Raw genomic sequence first — 18,382 nt, 5'->3', positions numbered from 1 at the left:
AATTCACACCTCCTTTTAAACCTGTGGTTATCCCTCTCTCCAATCACAGTCTGGACCTGTTGCATCATTGGTTTGTTTATATATGCTGTGTTTGTGTAGCCTACATCTTCACTCACCTTATAAAGGAGCTACGCTCCGAAAACCTGTGATTCCAAATAAACCTGCTGGATCTTGACCTGGTGTTCTCCACCCCAGTCCAATGCCAGCATCTCCGCATCTTGTTCTTGACAACACCTTATCCTGTAGCCCCTGGGGTGTGTCATGTGAGCATACCTTTAAGAAATGGATGTTTAAGCAATGTACCTTTAAGAAATGAGGCAGCTGATATTACTGAAGTGATGTCAGAGTATGGGTGCAGCTGGGTTTTTTAGCTCCGCCATTTTGTAGGTTACAATTTGAGAGCAGCTGAAAAGTGCCTGGCTGGTTTGCTGAGAGCTGCATGGAGCAAAATAGCATGGGTGTGTCTGTGTTTGCAGTGAGCTGGATCTGCTGTGATCTCTGCCATGAAAGACTATCTCTGAATCATTTGGGTGATTTAAACTCATAAAAGAAATGTCTTTAACCTGCTGTGTTTCTGTTTAAAGGTGTTAAGTCTTTTGGAGGTTTGAAGGAACATTTTGAGGGATTATTTAGTGTTGAATTATTTTCGGGGTTATCTTTGAAGTAAGGGGTGTTAAGTGATCCAATGCTTATTTAAAAGGTTAAGTTGAATTCATGGAATAAACATTGTTTTGTGTTTAAAAGCCCACGTGTCCATAATTGTAATACCACACCTGGAGAACAAGCCGTGTGCTTCAAAAGCAACAATCCATTAAAGGGAGAGGTTGGTTGAACTCCATGATACATTTTGGGGTTCTGAAGATGCCGCTCCCATAACAGGTGGCAGGTGAGGAAAGGACAGTACCTGCTTCCGAACAAAGTTCCTTGCCTGCAAATACCAAACCCATTCCCGACAGGCAGCTCAAATTCCTCCTCCAAGCTCGAAAAGCCGCCGTAAATGAACAGATGCCCAAGCTGCTCAATCCCTGCCTGATGCCACCCCCAAGACACCCCCTCCAGCCCCTGATGCTGCCGCATTGTCCCCACACCCTAAGGGCTGCCACAACCACTGGGCTTGTGGATTACCTGCTGGCAAGAATGGCAGAGGTGTTGACAACAATGCCCCCAAACTCGTATCCCTGCAAGAGGCTGCCTCCAACCGTGCCCATTACCCACTTCCGAACCATAGCTATGTTTGCTGCCCAGTAATAATTCCGAAAATTCGGGAGAGCCAACCCCCAGCAGCACCTACTTCACCCACAGGGCTTTCCCTGCCCAAAGAAACCCTGAAATCATTGCATTCACCTAAAGAAAATCTGAGGAATAGAAACTGGGAGATTCTGGAACACAAACAAGAACCTCAGGAGGACCATTGTTTTCACCGATTGCACCTGTCCTGCCAATGACAATGGGAGCCCCCCCCCCCCCCCCCCCAACCTTAAACAGCAACTTCTCGTGCCTCTTCAACCTGCCTCCTCTCCTGGTTTGGAAAGACCCCTCTCTTTCCCATACTCAATTTATACCCCGAGAGCTGGACGAATTCTTCTAAAATCCTGATGATTTTATCCCCCCTCCCCAAATACCTTCCAATGGGTCCGAAATATACAGCAGCAAGTCATCCACATATTGTGAGACCCCGTGCTCCACCACCTCCCTGTACTATCTATCCTCTGCCAATCCCCAACGCTCTGTGTCGTTGCTAGTGGCTTTATAGCCAAGGCAAAGACCAATGCAGAGAGTGGACATCTCTGTCTTGTCCCCCGGTGAAGCCTGAAATATTCCAAGCTCACCCAGTTTGTCCGCACGCTCTGCTGGTTCCTGGTACAGTAACTGGACCCAGGGATTTGGACAATCCCCTGTCCAAGCCCCAGCACCTCCCACAAATAATCCCACTGCACCCGATCAAAGACCTTATCCGCATCCATTGCGACCACCTCCACACCTTGTCCCTTCGGGGGCATCATTATAACATTCGATAACCTGATGTTGGCCGACTTATGCCTCCCTTAACGAGCCCCGTCTGGTCCTCCCTTATCCCTTCCACACAGTCCTCGATACTTGAGGCCAAATTCTTGGTCAGTAATTGGCGTCCACATTTAACAACAAAATTGGCTGTAGAACCCACACTGTTCTGGATCCTTGTCTTTCTTTAAAATTAACAAGATCGAGGCCTGCAGTAACATCCGGGGGAGCACTCCCTGCTCCCTCACCTCATATAAATGCCCTCACCAGCAGAGGTCCTAGGCCCCCCGAAATGTTTTGAAAAATTCCACTGGAAACCTGCCTAGGTCCTTCCCCATCTGCATCACTCCCAAGACTCTCCACCAGCCCAATGAGGGAACCCAGCCCCTCCATCCTCGGGAACTCCACCTCTTCCAAAAATTGCCTCATTCCCAGCACCCCAGCTGGGGACTCCGACTCATACAGCCTCCTATAAAAATCCCCAAACACTCCTTTCATCCCAACCGGATCCAAGACCCTATTCCCTCCCTCCTTCACTTTTTTCAGATCTTCCTCCTGCTTCCTCAGTTGGTGCGCCAACATCCTACTCGCCTTTCCCCATATTCATAGCCCTCCTCAACTGCCTTACCCATAGATAATAACGCAAACTCCATCTGCCGTTTCTGCCGCTCCCTCAACAGCCACGTTCTGGGGGCTCCGAATACACCCTGTCCACCTGCAAGATCTCCTCCACTAATCGCGCCATCTCAGCCCGCTGCATTGTATCCCTGTGTGCCCGTATCAAAATAAATTCCCCCTTTACTACTGCCTTCAATGCCTCCCACAGCGTGGCGGCTGAAACCTCACCCGTGTCAATCAGCTACGCCTAACACATTATTTATATGGTGGCTAAATACTGGTGCAGAATAGGTTGGCTAGGAATATGGGACTTCAGTTAGAGACTGGGATTGTTCTCCTTGTAGCAGAAAAGTTGAGACAATACATTATAGTGGAGGTATTCAACGGTCATGAAGAGCTCATATTAACGTAAATAAGAAACTGTTTCCAGTGGCAGAAAAGTTGGTAATTGCTTTATTGTAATTGATAAAAGGACTGGAGGGACACGAGGAAACATTTTGTGCAGCAATGCTGGGGGTGTGGAATGCTCTGACTGAAAGGGTGGTGGAAAATGATTTCATTGTGTGGCGCTAACAATTACAGTCCAGACGAGAGACAAGTACAATCGAGGCTTTATTGCTGTGTGATGCTATTCCTCCGGCTGCAACTGTAGACTAGGATCTGAGTGACTCTCACGCATATTTATACACAAGATCCCTGTGGGCGGAGCTAGCCGGCAGGGGCTTACCGGAGGAACCTGTATTACAGGGTACAGCCATACATCCCCCTACTGCAAGTATGCATATCTACAGTGGTTATCACCACACATTGGTGACTTTCAGAAGGGATTGGATAAGTACTTTGCAGAGCTGTGGGGAAAGAATCAGGCTGTAGGATTAATTGCACAGCTTAAGAGCCAGCACAGTCACAGGATGATTGGCCACCTCTTGTGTTACATCATTGAGTCTCCCCCAAACCTGATCCTAGGCATTCTCTTTGTCTTTCGTTGATCTTTTTTTTAAAAATTGTTTACATTTAACCTTTTAAAACATTTATAAAGTTCATCTGCTTTTTACTTGATTTTAATGACTGATTTTGGTGTCACTAATTATCGATGTGCATTATAATTGAATTGAAATGTGGGTACTGCCTCTGCTGATTATTTTTTGGCAAGCATTTGTTTTTCCAGATTTCCAGCTCCTACAATATTTTGCTTATTTTTAAAAATAAACTTAGAGTACCCAATTCTTTTTTTTCCAATTTAAGGGGCAATTTAGCATGCTCTATTCACCTACCCTGCACATCTTTTTTGATTGTGGGGCTGAGACCCACGCAGACACTGAGAATGCAAACTACACACTGATGGGTGACCCAGGATCAAACCCGGGTCCTTGGTGCCGTGAGGCAGCCGTGCTCACCACTGTGTTGCCCCTCAGTTTTGCTTATTATGTACCGCATACTCTCTAACTATTAGATTGTAATTTTTTAATATTATTGGTCTTTAGGTCATGCACAGTGGGGCTAGCTACAGCTTTTACTTCCCTTTCCATGGCCATAAGACAAATCTTTAGAACCTAAGTGGAATGTTTCTCAGTGATGGAAATTGAGGGAATGAACGTTTTTGAAGTTTCTGAACCATTGCACAAATTGCTGTGAAGTAGCCAATGCCAAAACTAGTTCTACTGTCTGCTCGTTGTAATGGACCCACTTAAGTATCCATATGTTCTGATGCTTTGTTTTTTGGGCTCGGAATTGATTAATGATGGAGGAAGTCGCTTTGTAGAGTCCTGTACACTTTAATTTTGTCTAAACATTGTATTTTAATACCAAATTCAACGGAGTAAAAACACTGCATACTTAGTATTTAAAACTTTTGCTGACCTTCATTTCAGACAGCTGTTAATTAGTATTGTGATTGCTGCCTATTTCCAAGATAAGATTCTGACCTCCTGTTCCTGACATCTCTGGAACTGCCTTTTTCCACCTTGGTAATGTCACTAGAATTTGTTATTGTCTCAAGTCATTAGCTGCAGAAACCCACATCCATGCCTTTACCTCTAGTCTTGACTATGCCAACAAGCGCCTGACTGGTCTTTCCATATTCTATCCTCCATAAAATTCAAGACATCCAAAACTCTGCTTCTGTCTTAACTTGCTCCTGTTGTCTTTCCCTTCTGCCCCTGCTCCCCGTCACCACTGTGCTTGCTGAGCTACAGTGGCTCCTTGCTTTCAAATCCCTCTCTGGCCATGTCCCGTCCTATCTCCCAAGTTCCAACCCCACAATTTTCCAAAATGGATATGCTCCTCTAATTCTGGCCTCTTCTGCATTCCTAATCATAATTGCTCCATTGTTGATGCCTAGGTCTCGAGCTTTGGAATTCCCTCCCTACACCACTTCATTTTTCCTCGTATAAGACACTTTTTAAAATATACCTCTTTGCACAAGCTTTTGGTTGGCTGACCTAATATCTTTTTACGTGGCTCAGTGTCTGGCCTCCGGAAGTGCCTTGGGCTTTTTCATTGTTAAAGGTACGATATTTGTTGTTGGTGTACTCCTTTTAATTTGTTGAATTTTGAATCCAACCTTCTACATGTATGGATTTATTTCTATTTTGTAGACTTATTCTTACCCCAGTCCTCCTGCTGTGGCGTTACCACAAGTGCAAATGGGTTATCCACATCCTGCATATAATTATCAGGTGAAGTTTAACATTATACAGTTGCCTTTATTTTTGTCTAGCTCAAATATAAATGACATTTAATGCATGGAGTTTCCAATAATATGAACCTGAAGAAGAAACCAAAGACATACTTTAAAAAAAATAACAATTTGATACAAAATCAGCGTAAAATTGAAAAGATTTACTCAGTTCAGACTATTGCAAGTGCATGATTTGCATGTTTTTTTCATGATTTAATCACGGTTATTAGGAGTGTGAGAAGATTTGCTATGTTTATTTTATGAACCAAATTTTAAATTCAAATTAGACCAGTTGTGTAGTAACGGACTTAGTTTTATGATGTTTTTTATCTTTTATGTTAAAGATTGCACGGTGACACAGTGGTTAGCACTGCTGCCTCAAAGCACCAGAGACCTGGGTTCAATTCCTACCTCGGGTGACTGTGTGAAGTTCGCACTATTTGCACTATCTCTCCGTGTCTGTGTTGGTTCCCTCTTGGTGCTCCGGTTTCCTCCCACAGTCTAAACATGTGTAGGTTAGGTGGATTGGCCATGCTAAATTGCTCCTTGGTGTCCAAAAGGTTAGGTGGGGTTATTGGGTTACGGAGATAGGGTGAAGGCGTGGGCTTAAATAGGGTGCTCTTTCCAAGGGTTGGTACAGACCCGATGGGCCCAGATGGCCTCCTGCGCTGTAGGGATTTTTGAAAAATATATTTTCCTTCCCTCTTCTGCAAAACTGTTTTTGATTAATAAAAAGAAACTGTTCATTATGCGCAGTTAAAATTCTGGGTTTACAATTGAATGTGTTTATTCCACGGGAGGTCATTTTGCTTTGATCTGATCTTTTGAAGCAATTCAAATGTTAACACCCCTGCTCTATCCCTCCATAGCTTTGAAGCTTTATCTGCTTCAAATAATTAGTAAAATTCACAGGTCTGTATCTGGCCCCTCTCACGGTTTTCAGAAAGTTTCCAAAATGGTATTGCCTTCAGTTTATTCGTGCAAAATTGGACTCCCATTTTGCTAGCCTGCATCTTCCTGGTGTGTTCAAAAATCATCCTTGTTTCAAAGCCTCTACTTTAATATCAAATTTTAATATCACAAATTCTGAAAGTGTTCCTCAAACATTGTTTTGTATTTTGACAATTGGAATTATCGTATGCTTGTATTCTTGAACAATTTTTTTTTGTATTAAACAATTATTTCACAGCTGTGGTGAAAGCAGGGTACCGAACCAGCTGGACACTAGCAATTGTGTATGTAACTGATGAGGTTTCATTGGGACTGTCATGGCATGTGTAAAAGAGTTATGATCTTTCTATTCCTAATTATATTCCTCTTTCCTTACCACCTCTCCCACTAATTTGGGCAATCTACATCCTGTGGTTTCATTAAAAATTATGATCCTACCAGAATCTTAGGGTGAGAATGGTAGGGTCAGAGCAGAACTGTCGAAGACCTGGTTATTAATACACTTGGCCGTTTACCAATATTTAGGAATATTATGGAATACTGCACCTGACTACATATAGAAAGATGACATCTAAATAAGTAACTTACAATTTTTTGTTTTGGTGATAATTTCAGGCAGCAACACAATGGCCACCAGGAGGTCAGTGGAGATGGATGATGCCTCAGGTGATGGTAACTGATAAATCAGTTAAATTTTAATAAAGACGTACTTGTTCAATTTAGGAAGGTAGCATCAGTTTTCCTTTCCTGTATGTCTAGCTTATGGTAGAAAATAATTGACTTGACATTTGAATGCTTAAGAACAGGGATTATAGAATACACATTTGTTTAATGGATGATTAATGTGTATTTCAGTTTTATGCTAGCAAGTCAATTAAGGTTGTTTAATGCTCACCAATGTTACCACTGTGACTAGGGGCGTGATTTAACGGAAGTAGTTCCAAGTCATTTTGGACGCGATTAATCTTTATTATTGTCACAAGTAGGCTTACATTAACACAGCAATGAAGTTGCTGTGAAAATGCCCTAGCCGCCACACTCCGGCGCCTGTTTGGGTACACTGAGGGAGAATTCAGAATGTCCAAATTACCTACCAAGCACGTCTTTTTTGGGACTTGTGGGAGGAAACCGGAGCACCCGGAGGAAACCCACACAGACATGGGGAAGACTCTGCACAGACAGTGACTCAAGTGGGAATTGAACCTGGGATCCTGATGCCGTGAAGCAACCGTGCCAACCACTGCTATTGCGCCACAATTGGTGGGGTATTCCCTGATGGCCGTGCTAGCGAGATCGGGGCCCATATTTAACGACCACCTCTGAGATCCACGTCACAGTTATCACCCCCATGCGCAGAGACGCACACCCCGGTCGGCGATGTTAGTGGATGGGCTTCTGGGCACAATCTGGTAAGCACCACACAATTGATGATGCACATCAGGTTAAGGCACCCCTGCTCCTGATGCCCTCTGGTCACCTGCCCTTGAGGTACATGGTCCAAGACCAAATGCTCCCGATGCAGACGCCATTCAGAAGATGGGTGTAATCATCGCTCTCCTGCATCCAAGGGCGCCAGCAGTCTTGAGGTCTGCTGGATCCCAGGACTCTGCTGAGACTCACTGAAATGCCTAGCCTCTGGACAAGGTTATCCCAGAGCTGATGCAGATGTTAAGACACGGCCGTGAGATTCAGGAGGAGGTGTCAGCAAAACCAATTGGATGAGTCTTAAAAGCTACGGACGCAGGAAATGACACTGGCAATGTGTGGCACTGAGGCCAGCATTTCTAGGATGGTGACCCACTTAGATGTAGCAGTAGACCACATAAGATGAAGATTGAGGATCACTAAGTTGGGCGGGGTAGTAGGAGCCTGCCTGCCTGCACCCCTGCCCCTGATGCCTCTGGTCCCCCCGCCCCCGAGGTACGTGGCCCGAAATCAAATGCTCCTGATGTTGACTCCATTCAGAAGATGGGTGTAATCATCGCTCTCCTGCTGACAGACAAAGTCTGGTCCTATGAGAAACTGGCGAGAGTGAGGGCCTCTCTGATTCTCCGGACATGCCAGGTGCATGCCCCTGTCTGTACTCTTATCCTCTGGCGCCTCCTCCAGTCCCTCCTGGTCCTTGGTTTCCTCCTCAAGACAAGGTCTCATGGGACATGCCAGATGCATGCCGCTGCCTGTCCTTATCCTCTGGTTCCGGGCTGTTTATCCCCTCCTGTTCCGTTTCCTCCTACCCAAACGAGGTCACATGTCGCACTGCATGGAGGGCACAGTAGACCACCACAAAGCGGGAGACCCTCTAGGGGTGTACTGCAGTGCACCGGAGGAGTCCAGGCATTGGAACTCCATTTTGAGCAGTGCGATACAACTCTCAATGACAGTACAAGTGGCAGTATGCCCTCCTAATATCGGATCTCCGCCTCGGTCTCTTGCCTCTGCACTGGCATCATCAGCCAGAACCTCAGCTGGTACAGTACCTCTTATCCCTCAAGAGTCAACCCATCATCTGGAGGTGGTCCTCCAAGATGCAGGGGATCTTTGTAGGCTTGGTCCAGCTCAAAGTTGATGAAGTCTGCTGCCCAGACATGCAAGGCATCCGTGACCACACATGTCCCCACCTGAGCCCTGCAACGACCCAGTGGCATAAACATTCAGGGCTACGGTGACCTTTACTAACACTGGGAGCGAATGTCCTCCTTCACGGGGTACCATGTCTGCGAGGGCGTGGCACACTGCCTTTGTTGAGACGCCAACTCTTCTAAAGAACAACAATGAATGTCCACTTTGGGCTGTTGTTGCCCTTCCCATCTGGATTCCTCCTCGGCCTGATGGGCGGCTGGGTGTTCAGGGTGTACCCCTCCCCGGGCCTACGTTGACGCTGCTCTTGCTGCCTTCTCCAGCGTCTGACACCTGGGTTACAAACCGCACCTCGAGGGCATCCTCTGCCAGATCGGCAATGCCAGCCATTCTGGTCTCAAAGGAATTGGAGAAGGAGAGAGACCGACGATTAGTTTGAGCTTTCATCCTGGGACCCTCATTTCCCCCAAACCTCCCCCATGCTTGTGTGTCCCGCCTCCTCTGAGTACCATCCAACGAGCCAGTTGTGCTGGAAAAGCATACTCTGTCCATCCACCCACGGTCAGAGTTGGAGCCCCTAGACCTCAGACCCCTGCTGGGTACATTAGAGAGGAAACGCTCAAGTGCCGTCCCCTGATCCACACACTTCTCCCTATCTATGATCTCAAGGATATTCCCAGTGCTAAAGAGTGTTTGATTGTTGGCTGCTGCCGCTTCTAGCATTCAGGTAAAGTTTCAAGGCCAAGGTTTGATTGAAATGCAGTGCAATAATCTTAGAATATAGAACATGACAGCGCAGTACAGGCTCTTCGGCCCTCGATGTTGCGCCGACCTGTGAAACCACTCTAAAGCCCATCTACACTATTTCCTTATCATCCATGTTTATCCAATGACCATTTAAATGCCCTTTAATGTTGGCGAGTCCACTACTGTTGCAGGCAGGGCATTCCACGCCCTGACTACTCTCTGAGTAAAGAACCTACCTCTGACATCTGTCCTAAATCTATCTCCCCTCAATTTAAAGCTATGTCCCCTCGTGCTAGCCATCACCATCTGAGGAAAAGGGCTCTCACTGTCCACCCTATCTAATCCTCTGATCATCTTGTATGCCTCAATTAAGTCGCCTCTTAACCTTCTTCTCTAACGAAAACATCCTCCAGTCCCTCAGCCTTTCCTCATAAGATCTTCCCTCCATACCAGGCAACATCCTGGTCAATCTCCTCTGCACCCTTTCCAATGCTTCCACATCCTTCCTATAATGCGGCGACCAGAACTGCGCACAATACTCCAAATGCGGCCGCACCAGAGTTTTGTACAGCTGCAACATGACCTCTTAGCTCCGAAACTCAAACCCTCTACCAATAAAAGCTAACACACTGTACGCCTTCTTAACAACCCTCTCCACCTGGGTAGCAACTTTCAGGGATCTATGTACATGGACACCGAGATCTCTGCTCATCCACACTACCAAGAATCTTAGCCCAGTACTCTGTCTTCCTGTTACTCCTTCCAAAATGAATCACCTCACACTTTTCTGCATCAAATTCCATTTGCCACCTCTCAGCCCAGCTCTGCAGCTTATCTATGTCCCTCTGTAACCTGCAACATCCTTCCGCACTGTCCACAACTCCACCGACTTTAGTGTCATCGCAAATTTACTCACCCATCCTTCTACGCCCTCCTCCAGGTCATTTATAAAAATGACAAACAGCAGTGGCCCCAAAACAGATCTTTGTGGTACACCATTAGTAACTGGTCTCCAGTCTGAACATTTGCCATTGACCACCACCCTCTGTCTTCTTACAGCGAGCCAATTTCTGATCCAAACTCCTAAATCACCCTGAATCCCATGGCTCTGTATTTTCTGCAATAGTCTACCGTGGGGAACCTTATCAAACGCTTTACTGAAATTCACATACACCACATCAACTGCTTTACCCTCATCCACCTGTTTGGTCACCACCTCAAAGAACTCAATAAGGTTTGTGAGGCACGACCTACCCTTCACAAAACCGTGTTGACTATCCCTAATCAAATTATTCCTTTCTAGATGATTAGAAATCCTATCTATTATAAACCTTTCCAAGACTTCGCCCACCACAGAAGTAAGGCTCACTGGTCTATAGTTACCGGGGTTGTATCTACTCCCCTTCTTGAACAAGGGGACAACATTTGCAATCCTCCAGTCTTCTGGCACTATTCCTGTAGACAATGACGACATAAAGATCAAAGCCAAAGGCTCAGCAATCTCCTCCCTAGCTTCCCAGAGAATCCTAGGATAAATCCCATCTGGCCCTGGGGATATTTTCACACTTTCCAGAATTGCTAACACCTCCTCCTTATGAACCTCAAGTCCTGAATCCCTCCATTCCAATAAGATCCGCCTCCGGGCTACCAGGGAGGCAAAGGCCAAGACATCGGCCTCTCTCTCCCCCTGGACTCCTGGGTTTTCTGACACTCCAAAGGTCGCCACTTCTGGACTCTGAGCCACCTTCATCTTCAGGACCTCGACATAATGTCGGCAAACCCCTGCCAGAATACCCCAAGCTTCGGACAGGCCCAAAACATGTGGACATGATTCTCGGACCCACCCGCGGTGCGCCCACACTTATCCTCCACCTCTTCAAACAAACCCGCTCATCCTGGCCACAGTCATATGTGCCCTGGGGACCACCTTGAATTGAATAAGGACGAGGATGCATTCACTTTCCTCAGCGCGTCCTCCCACACCCCAGCCTCCACCTCCCTCCCCAACTCTTCTTCCCACTTCACTACCCCTATCGGGGCTCCCTCCCAATCCATCAACATTGTATAAATTTCCGACACTTTACCCTCATCTACCCCTGTTTTTGACCCTACCTTGTCCTGTAGCCCCTGGGGGGCCAGGTGAGGAAAGGAAGCAGATCGCTGCCCAAACCAAGGTCCCCTCCAGCCTCTGGTGCTGCCGCCACTGTTCCCACACCCTCTGGGCCGCCACCACTACTGGGTTTGTGAAGTGCCTGGCCGGCGAGAACGGTAAAGGCGCCATCAGCAGTGCTCCCAAACCCAAAACTTTACAAGAGGGTGCCTCGATCCACTCCTAAACCAACCCCTCCCCCACCACCCACTTCCTAACCACGACTTATATTTGCTGCCCATTAGTAATTCAGCAAATTTGGAAGAGCTTGCTCTTCCCCATATTCAATTTATATCCCGAGAACCGGACAAATTCCTCCAATATGCCCATAACCCCCCCCCCCCCCCCCCCCCCATACGTTTCAAAGGGTTTGATATTTAAAGCAGCGGATCGTCCGCGTTTAACGAGACTCTTATGCTCCATCATCCCCACCCCCACGGCATGATCCCCTGCTAGTCCCTTGACACACTTAGCAGCATTGCCAATAGCTCTATAGCCAAGGCAAAGAGAATTGGGGAGAGTGGACATCCTGACTCGTCCCCAATGTAACTGAAATATTCTGCACTCACCTGGTTCATTCGCACACTCACTACTGGCACCCGGTATAACAGCCAGACCCTCTGCACAAACCCCCCTGCCCAAACCCAAACCGCCTCAGCACCTCCCACAAATAGTCCCCACTCAAACCCCTCAAAATCGCCTCATTCCCTCCCACCCCGGCCAGGGGCTCCGACTCGTATGACTCTTCTAAAAGTCCCCGAACACTCCACCCCCACGGGATCCAAGACCGTATTCTCTCCCTCCACCACCTCCTCCCATATTCTTCACCTTTCCGATCTCCCTCACCGCCTCCTGCTTCCTCAATCGATGCATCAAAAGCCTACATGCCTTTTCCTCATACTCATAGACTGCCCCTTTAGCACTTCTCAACTGCCCTACCACCTTACCCATGGATATCAGCCCAAACAAGTTTCTGTTGCTCCCTCAACAACCGAGCCTCCGGGGCCGCCCGAGTACCTCCTATCCACCTGCACACTCTCCTGGTGCAAACAACAACATTCAAAGACCGAAAGAGAAAAGAACAACCCCACAGAAGAACAAAGGACAAAGGCCCCCAAAGAAAGAGAAAAAAGAAATCTCCTCCAAGTTCAATGACGTCGTCCTCCTGCCAGTCCATTGTCTCTAACAAACTCCATCATTTCCTCTGGCATCCCAAAATATTATTCCCGACCATTGTCGGTCTCCCAGAGGCTAGCCGGGCACAGCATCCCAAATGTTACCCCCTTCTTAAAGAGCAATGATGTGGAGATGCCGGTGGGGTGAGCACAGTAAGAAGTCTTACAACACCAGGTTAAAGTCCAACAGGTTTGTTTCAAATGCTAGCTTTCAGAGCACTGCTCCTTCCTCATTCACCTGAAGATGGAGCAGTGCTCCAAAAGCTAGTGATTTGAAACAAACCTGTTGGACTTTAACCTGGTGTAGTAAGACTTCTTACTGTTCTTAAAGAGGGCAGCCTTCACTTTGTTAAAGCCCGCTAACCTCTTGGCCAGCTCTCACACCCAGGTCCTGGTATACTCCAAGTTTGCTGTCCTCCCAGGTACACTGCCTCCTCTGCCTGGCCCACCTCCGGATCCACTCCTTGTCCAAAAACCGTACTACCATCGCCCTCGGTGGCTCGATGCCTTGCGGCTTCCTCATCAGCACCCTTTGCACACTGTCCACCTCCAGGGGCCATTCGAAGGCCCCCTCTCCCAGCAACATCTCCCAACACCTTGGCCCCATACGAGCCAGTGTCTGCTCCCTCGATGCCCTCTGGCAACCCCATAATCCTCCTGTTCTATTTGGGAGCTGTTCTCCAGATCCTCCACCTTCTGAAGCCGCTTCTGGAGATCAAGCATCACCCCCATCCCGGCTGCCAACGAAGTAAGTTGCTCCTCGTGCTCCCTAACCGCCTCCTCCACCTTGTGGATCGCCTGGCTTTGAGATTAACCTCCTCTCCACGCGGTCGATCTCTGTCTAAAGCAGATCCATCGTCCTCACCAGGTCTTCCAGAGACTCCTTCCTCTGCTGGGTGAACTTCTCGTTCAAGAAGTCCACCAGCTGTTCCATAGACCACTGAGATGGAAGGGCCAGCCCTTTACCCTCTGCCATCTTCCCCCGTGTCACAGGAAAAGTTTCTAGCTCCGACCGCTCCTTTCGCCATCCACCGGTGGAACAAATTCTTCCTCCATCACTCCTGCACCTTTTCCATAAAAAAATCCACCCGTTAATCAGAGAAAAGGTCCACAAACTCCACCACAACAAAATGTGCGACCAATCCCACCATGGCCACCACCGGAAGTCCTGTTTTTGAATTATCTTAGTTACATCTGTGCAGTACAATTGTTAACTGAGGAACCATATTTTTCCATAGAAAATATTGCATTATTAAGTCTGTCACTGAAATCTGCTTGGTTGTTGTGGATTCTCGTTTAATGGCCATACATATTTAAGAGCTGTCAGTCTCTGAGCCCAAGGCCTATACTTCTCCAGTTACTTTAGAAAACCAGTTGCATTCAAAATTGTTGCATTGTCACCTGACAAATTTTGGACCAGGTTGTCCAGATTTTCTTTTTCTTGGGCAACATGGAAATTTCTTGGATTTCACATTATGGATACATTTTTAGTTTATTTTTGTGAGCAGCAAGGAAAAATGGGCATCGAGTTGCAGTTTGTTTTCTCTTCCATTTTCGTGTCCAGTATTGGACTTTGTAAAGGTGACAACCCTAGCATTAGATGGGAGTATCCTAAATTTAGATGATTTAGTTTAACTTAGTTTGCTGTTTAGGAACTCTACTTTTTTCTATTCTTTGTATTGTAAGAATACTTCAGTGCAAAGAACTAAAGTTTATCTAACTTTGCCCCCATAATTAGCCTACCACAGGGACATACGTAAACTCCCCATACCCAGAAATGATTAATCCAGGAACTGTGTTTGTGCAGAGGGAATGTGATGCACAGCAACCTCCATCTTCGCCTCTAGATTCTGTGGAAAAGGTAATCGAGGATCTAATCTATAATGGCCTTTTTTAAAACTGTCAGTTCTTCTCTGTATAAGAAGAATGCCAAAATTAGGTGGGGAATGTTGATGTATAATTTAAAATCTGTATAGATGTTGGGGGATGAAGATGCAGGAGCTGTTGTCTTTCTTTCAATTTTCATACTATCTTTGCCTTATTATTCACCACCTCTGGCCTGAATCCTCCATTCATTTTATTCCACAAAAATCGTAATCACCTTAGTTTGTCAAGAAAATGCTACTTTTCTGCACCAGTGATTTCTGGTTTGGATTTGGTAAATATACTGTTTATTTTAGTAATTTTGAGTGGAATCTGTGTATCCAGTTTATCTGGATTTTCTTCCCAACTACAGTCTGTGGATCATGTTAATTCCTGTTTTTTAAAACCATTTGTTCTTGGGATGTAGGTGACACCGGCAAAGCTACATTAGTTCCCCACCCTTAGTTCCCTGAGGTTGGTCTTGTTGAATTCTTGCAGTCTTTTTGGTGATGGTGCTACTGTGCTGGTAATAGGTAGGTAATTCCAGCACTATGATTCAATGAATAAGCTACATGTAATATACATTCAAACCATACGTGAAGTGGAAGAGATAACAAATTAGATATTACTGCTTTTGATCTACTCCTGTGGTAGAGGCTTTGCAAGGTAGGGACCGTTGAATTATGCTTGTCGAGTTGCTAATATGCATCCTTTTTTCCATTTTGTTTCAAGATGTGGTTCATACTGAGACTGAATTTATTAACCATCCTTCATTATCCAAATATAGTAATGATGGGCCTCTGGAACCGTTCTAGCTATTGTGGCAATAATGATCCTATGCTTCGTAATGGTGGAGAACTTGGAGATTGTTTTCACACCTCATTGCTGTTCCTCTTCTTGCATGGAGATGCAATGCTACCAAGTTTTTGCAACACATCCTTTTAGATTTATTTTATTCATTCATGGAATATGCGCATCATGGTAAGACCCAAATGTGTTATTGTCATGGGAGTGTCCCTTTAAGAAAGGCTTGTCTTATCACATGGCTTCAGTGATGTCATTGTGTGGGTTGAGCTGGGCTGTGGCTCTCAGCTGTTTTTGCTTTTGCTTTCAGTTTTGGCTGCTGTGGACTCAGACAGAGAACAGAAGTGTTTTGTCTCTCTCTCTCTCTCTCTCTCTCTCTCTCATTTTAAATACTTGTTCAGTTAAAAAAAAAAGATTGATTATAGCTACCTGCTGTTTTGGTAATTTAAAAGACATAGTTTACTTTCCGCAGGATTTTAAACCTGCATGTGAGACGGTTAGAATCTCGGAGAATACTAGGAAATCTTTTACATTACTGGGTAGATGCCAGTATCATTATACTTCAGCAGATAGGATAAGAGTGTGACTCATTCTGATGTTTCGGATTTAAGCACAACAACCAGAAAGTTGTTGGGGGTCTTTGTGGTGATAGTACTTCAGCTGCTTGCTAAAATTACAGAAGGAGGCCATGCAGCCCATTGTGTCTGTGCTGGCTAAAGAAAAACCAACCAATCTCATCCCGCCTTCAAACTTGATCTATGGCCCTGTAGGTTACAACACCTCCGAAGTGTCATTGGGTTAATTGAATTGGCTAGACCATAAAAATGGTAATTTTGAGAGGAGGCCAAATTAGGATCCATAGATTTGGTATTTTTTGCTCTAGAAACTTGCAAACCCTTCAGTCTTGTCTTTGCAGTCACATGCTGGGCTCTACGATGGTTGAAAAGGGTATTTTCATGGCAGTGTTGTCTCTTGGTTGCTTACCACCACTGTCAATTGGATTTGGTAGGTCTGCCTAGTATGGCATTAATCATTGGTTTCTGAACTCCTGAGCTCTGTCTATGCCGTTCTCCTTTTAAATGTTAGAATCCAAGTAATCTCCTGCAGTGACTTCACTAGGGTAGCCTCTCTCACTTTCAGCTATGTCTAGTGTTGCTCCTGCCATGTTGTTCTACAAATTAATTGAACCAAGGTTGGCCACTTGACTTAATGGAGGAGAGGGCTATGCCAGGTTGTGCTGGAGTAGAATTGTGGCTATAAATACACAATTTGAATTTCTTGATCTGCTTTGGTCTCAGCAAACATGTCCTCACGGTGAATGGAGACTTGTATTTCTTGAGGCCTATTAAAGTGGTCACTTCTCACTGCAATTGTGGATGGGCAACACTACATTGGTGGTTGGTGAGGATGAAGGCATGTAAATTGCTTCCTTATGTTGATCCTGTCACCATTTGCTAAAGGGTCAAATATAGCACTTTGCCTTTTGGAGCTTGGTCAATGACTGCATAATCGAGCCACTGTTGTGGACATTGATGTTGAGATTACATGTGTGTGAGTGCTTCCCTCGGCTTCCTCCAAGCGATGTTTAAGTTGGATGAATATTGAAGATTCTTTGAGGGGATGTGATGGGTGATGATCAACAAAATCTTTCTTTAACCTTGTTTAACCTGCACAAGTATGTCTTGTTGGCAGGAAAAGACCCTTTTGGAAATGGTGATGGGAATGTATAGGCGAGCCACTGATGTCATTTTGCAAGTATGATTGTTGGATTCAACTTGTTGGATTATGATTGTTGACTATTTCAGTTCTCTAGGTTGGGACATGTATCCCCCACATACAAGGTTTAGAGTCTGCCATTTCATTTTTTTTATGATGGTATGACTTCAACCATAGTGAGGGCTTTCCTTTTAAGCCTCATGGACTTGATTTTTTACGGCTTCTTGGCACAAATACATTCAATGTTGCCTTCAGGTCAAGCACAGCTACTTCTACCCTCTGAGATTCACTCGTACCAGTGTCTGGAACAAGGAATGATGAACTCTGAAATTGATGCCCAGGTAGAATTAGGACTTGCTCAGCGAGTAGTGCTGCTGATGACACTTTCATTACTGATGAGGAGCCTGATCAAGGTTTAGAGTTTTTCGGGGGGCTAGATTAACCTCATAGTTGTATGAGCAAGTCAGCTGTGCAATTTTCCATATTGTTGGGCGTTATCAGTGTTCGTGCAGCACTGCACTTGGGCAAGTGGGGAGAAGTAGAGTGCAGCTAATTCTGATACTGGACTATGCTGCTTGTTGCACATTTTGCTATGGGTGTAAAACGCGTTTATTGGAGTGTATTAACTTGCCTCTGTTAAAGGCCGTGTGCTTAACACTACTAGGCTCTGTATATGTATTTTTCAGCTCAGGAGTCGCCAGATGCCGTATAGACACCTCACAAATATTCCAAGGTCAGGTTCAAAGTAATAAAACGATACACCGATTAGTAAGTTCCAAACGATCAATATTTATTATACAATTATAATAAATACGCATGCACACACTAAGGGACTAAGCTATGACTAAACTAAGCAATCAGAATACTTAACTACACAGGAACAGGCAAGGTCAGGGAGCGAGGCCTTCGTCCCGGTCTTGGTCTGCAACCTTCAGAAAGCGTGCTGGTCACTGGGGGTCTAGCGGGCTTGGTTCGCGTAGCGAGCGTCGTATTGGCACTTACGGTTCGGCGGCTGGTGCTCAACGGCTGGAGTCAGGATACACGTTCAAGGTCTTGGTCAAAGCCGGAGCACGAAACAACAGACAGGACCATGTGTGGGGG

At 45.8% G+C, this 18,382-nt stretch overlaps 1 protein-coding gene across 6 annotated transcripts in view; it reads left to right on the top strand.

Annotated features, from left to right (window-relative positions):
• dazl (deleted in azoospermia-like) overlaps positions 1-18,382 on the top strand; it is a 280,980-nt gene that overhangs the window by 184,451 nt on the left and 78,147 nt on the right. For 4 of the 6 annotated variants that reach the window (XM_038797816.1, XM_038797819.1, XM_038797822.1 and 1 more), the window contains 3 exons: positions 5,217-5,297; positions 6,866-6,922; positions 14,637-14,759. In XM_038797816.1, coding sequence (XP_038653744.1) covers positions 5,217-5,297; positions 6,866-6,922; positions 14,637-14,759 — 261 coding nt within the window. The remainder of the gene's footprint in view (positions 1-5,216; positions 5,298-6,865; positions 6,923-14,636; positions 14,760-18,382) is intronic. The other 2 variants (XM_038797817.1, XM_038797820.1) reach the window with 1 other exon arrangement.

The sequence above is a fragment of the Scyliorhinus canicula genome, chromosome 5 (assembly GCF_902713615.1).
Source record: "Scyliorhinus canicula chromosome 5, sScyCan1.1, whole genome shotgun sequence".
In the NCBI taxonomy this organism is placed as follows: domain Eukaryota; kingdom Metazoa; phylum Chordata; class Chondrichthyes; order Carcharhiniformes; family Scyliorhinidae; genus Scyliorhinus; species Scyliorhinus canicula.
Note: the sequence above shows the minus strand (reverse complement) of the source record. Positions and strands in the feature narration are given on the sequence as shown.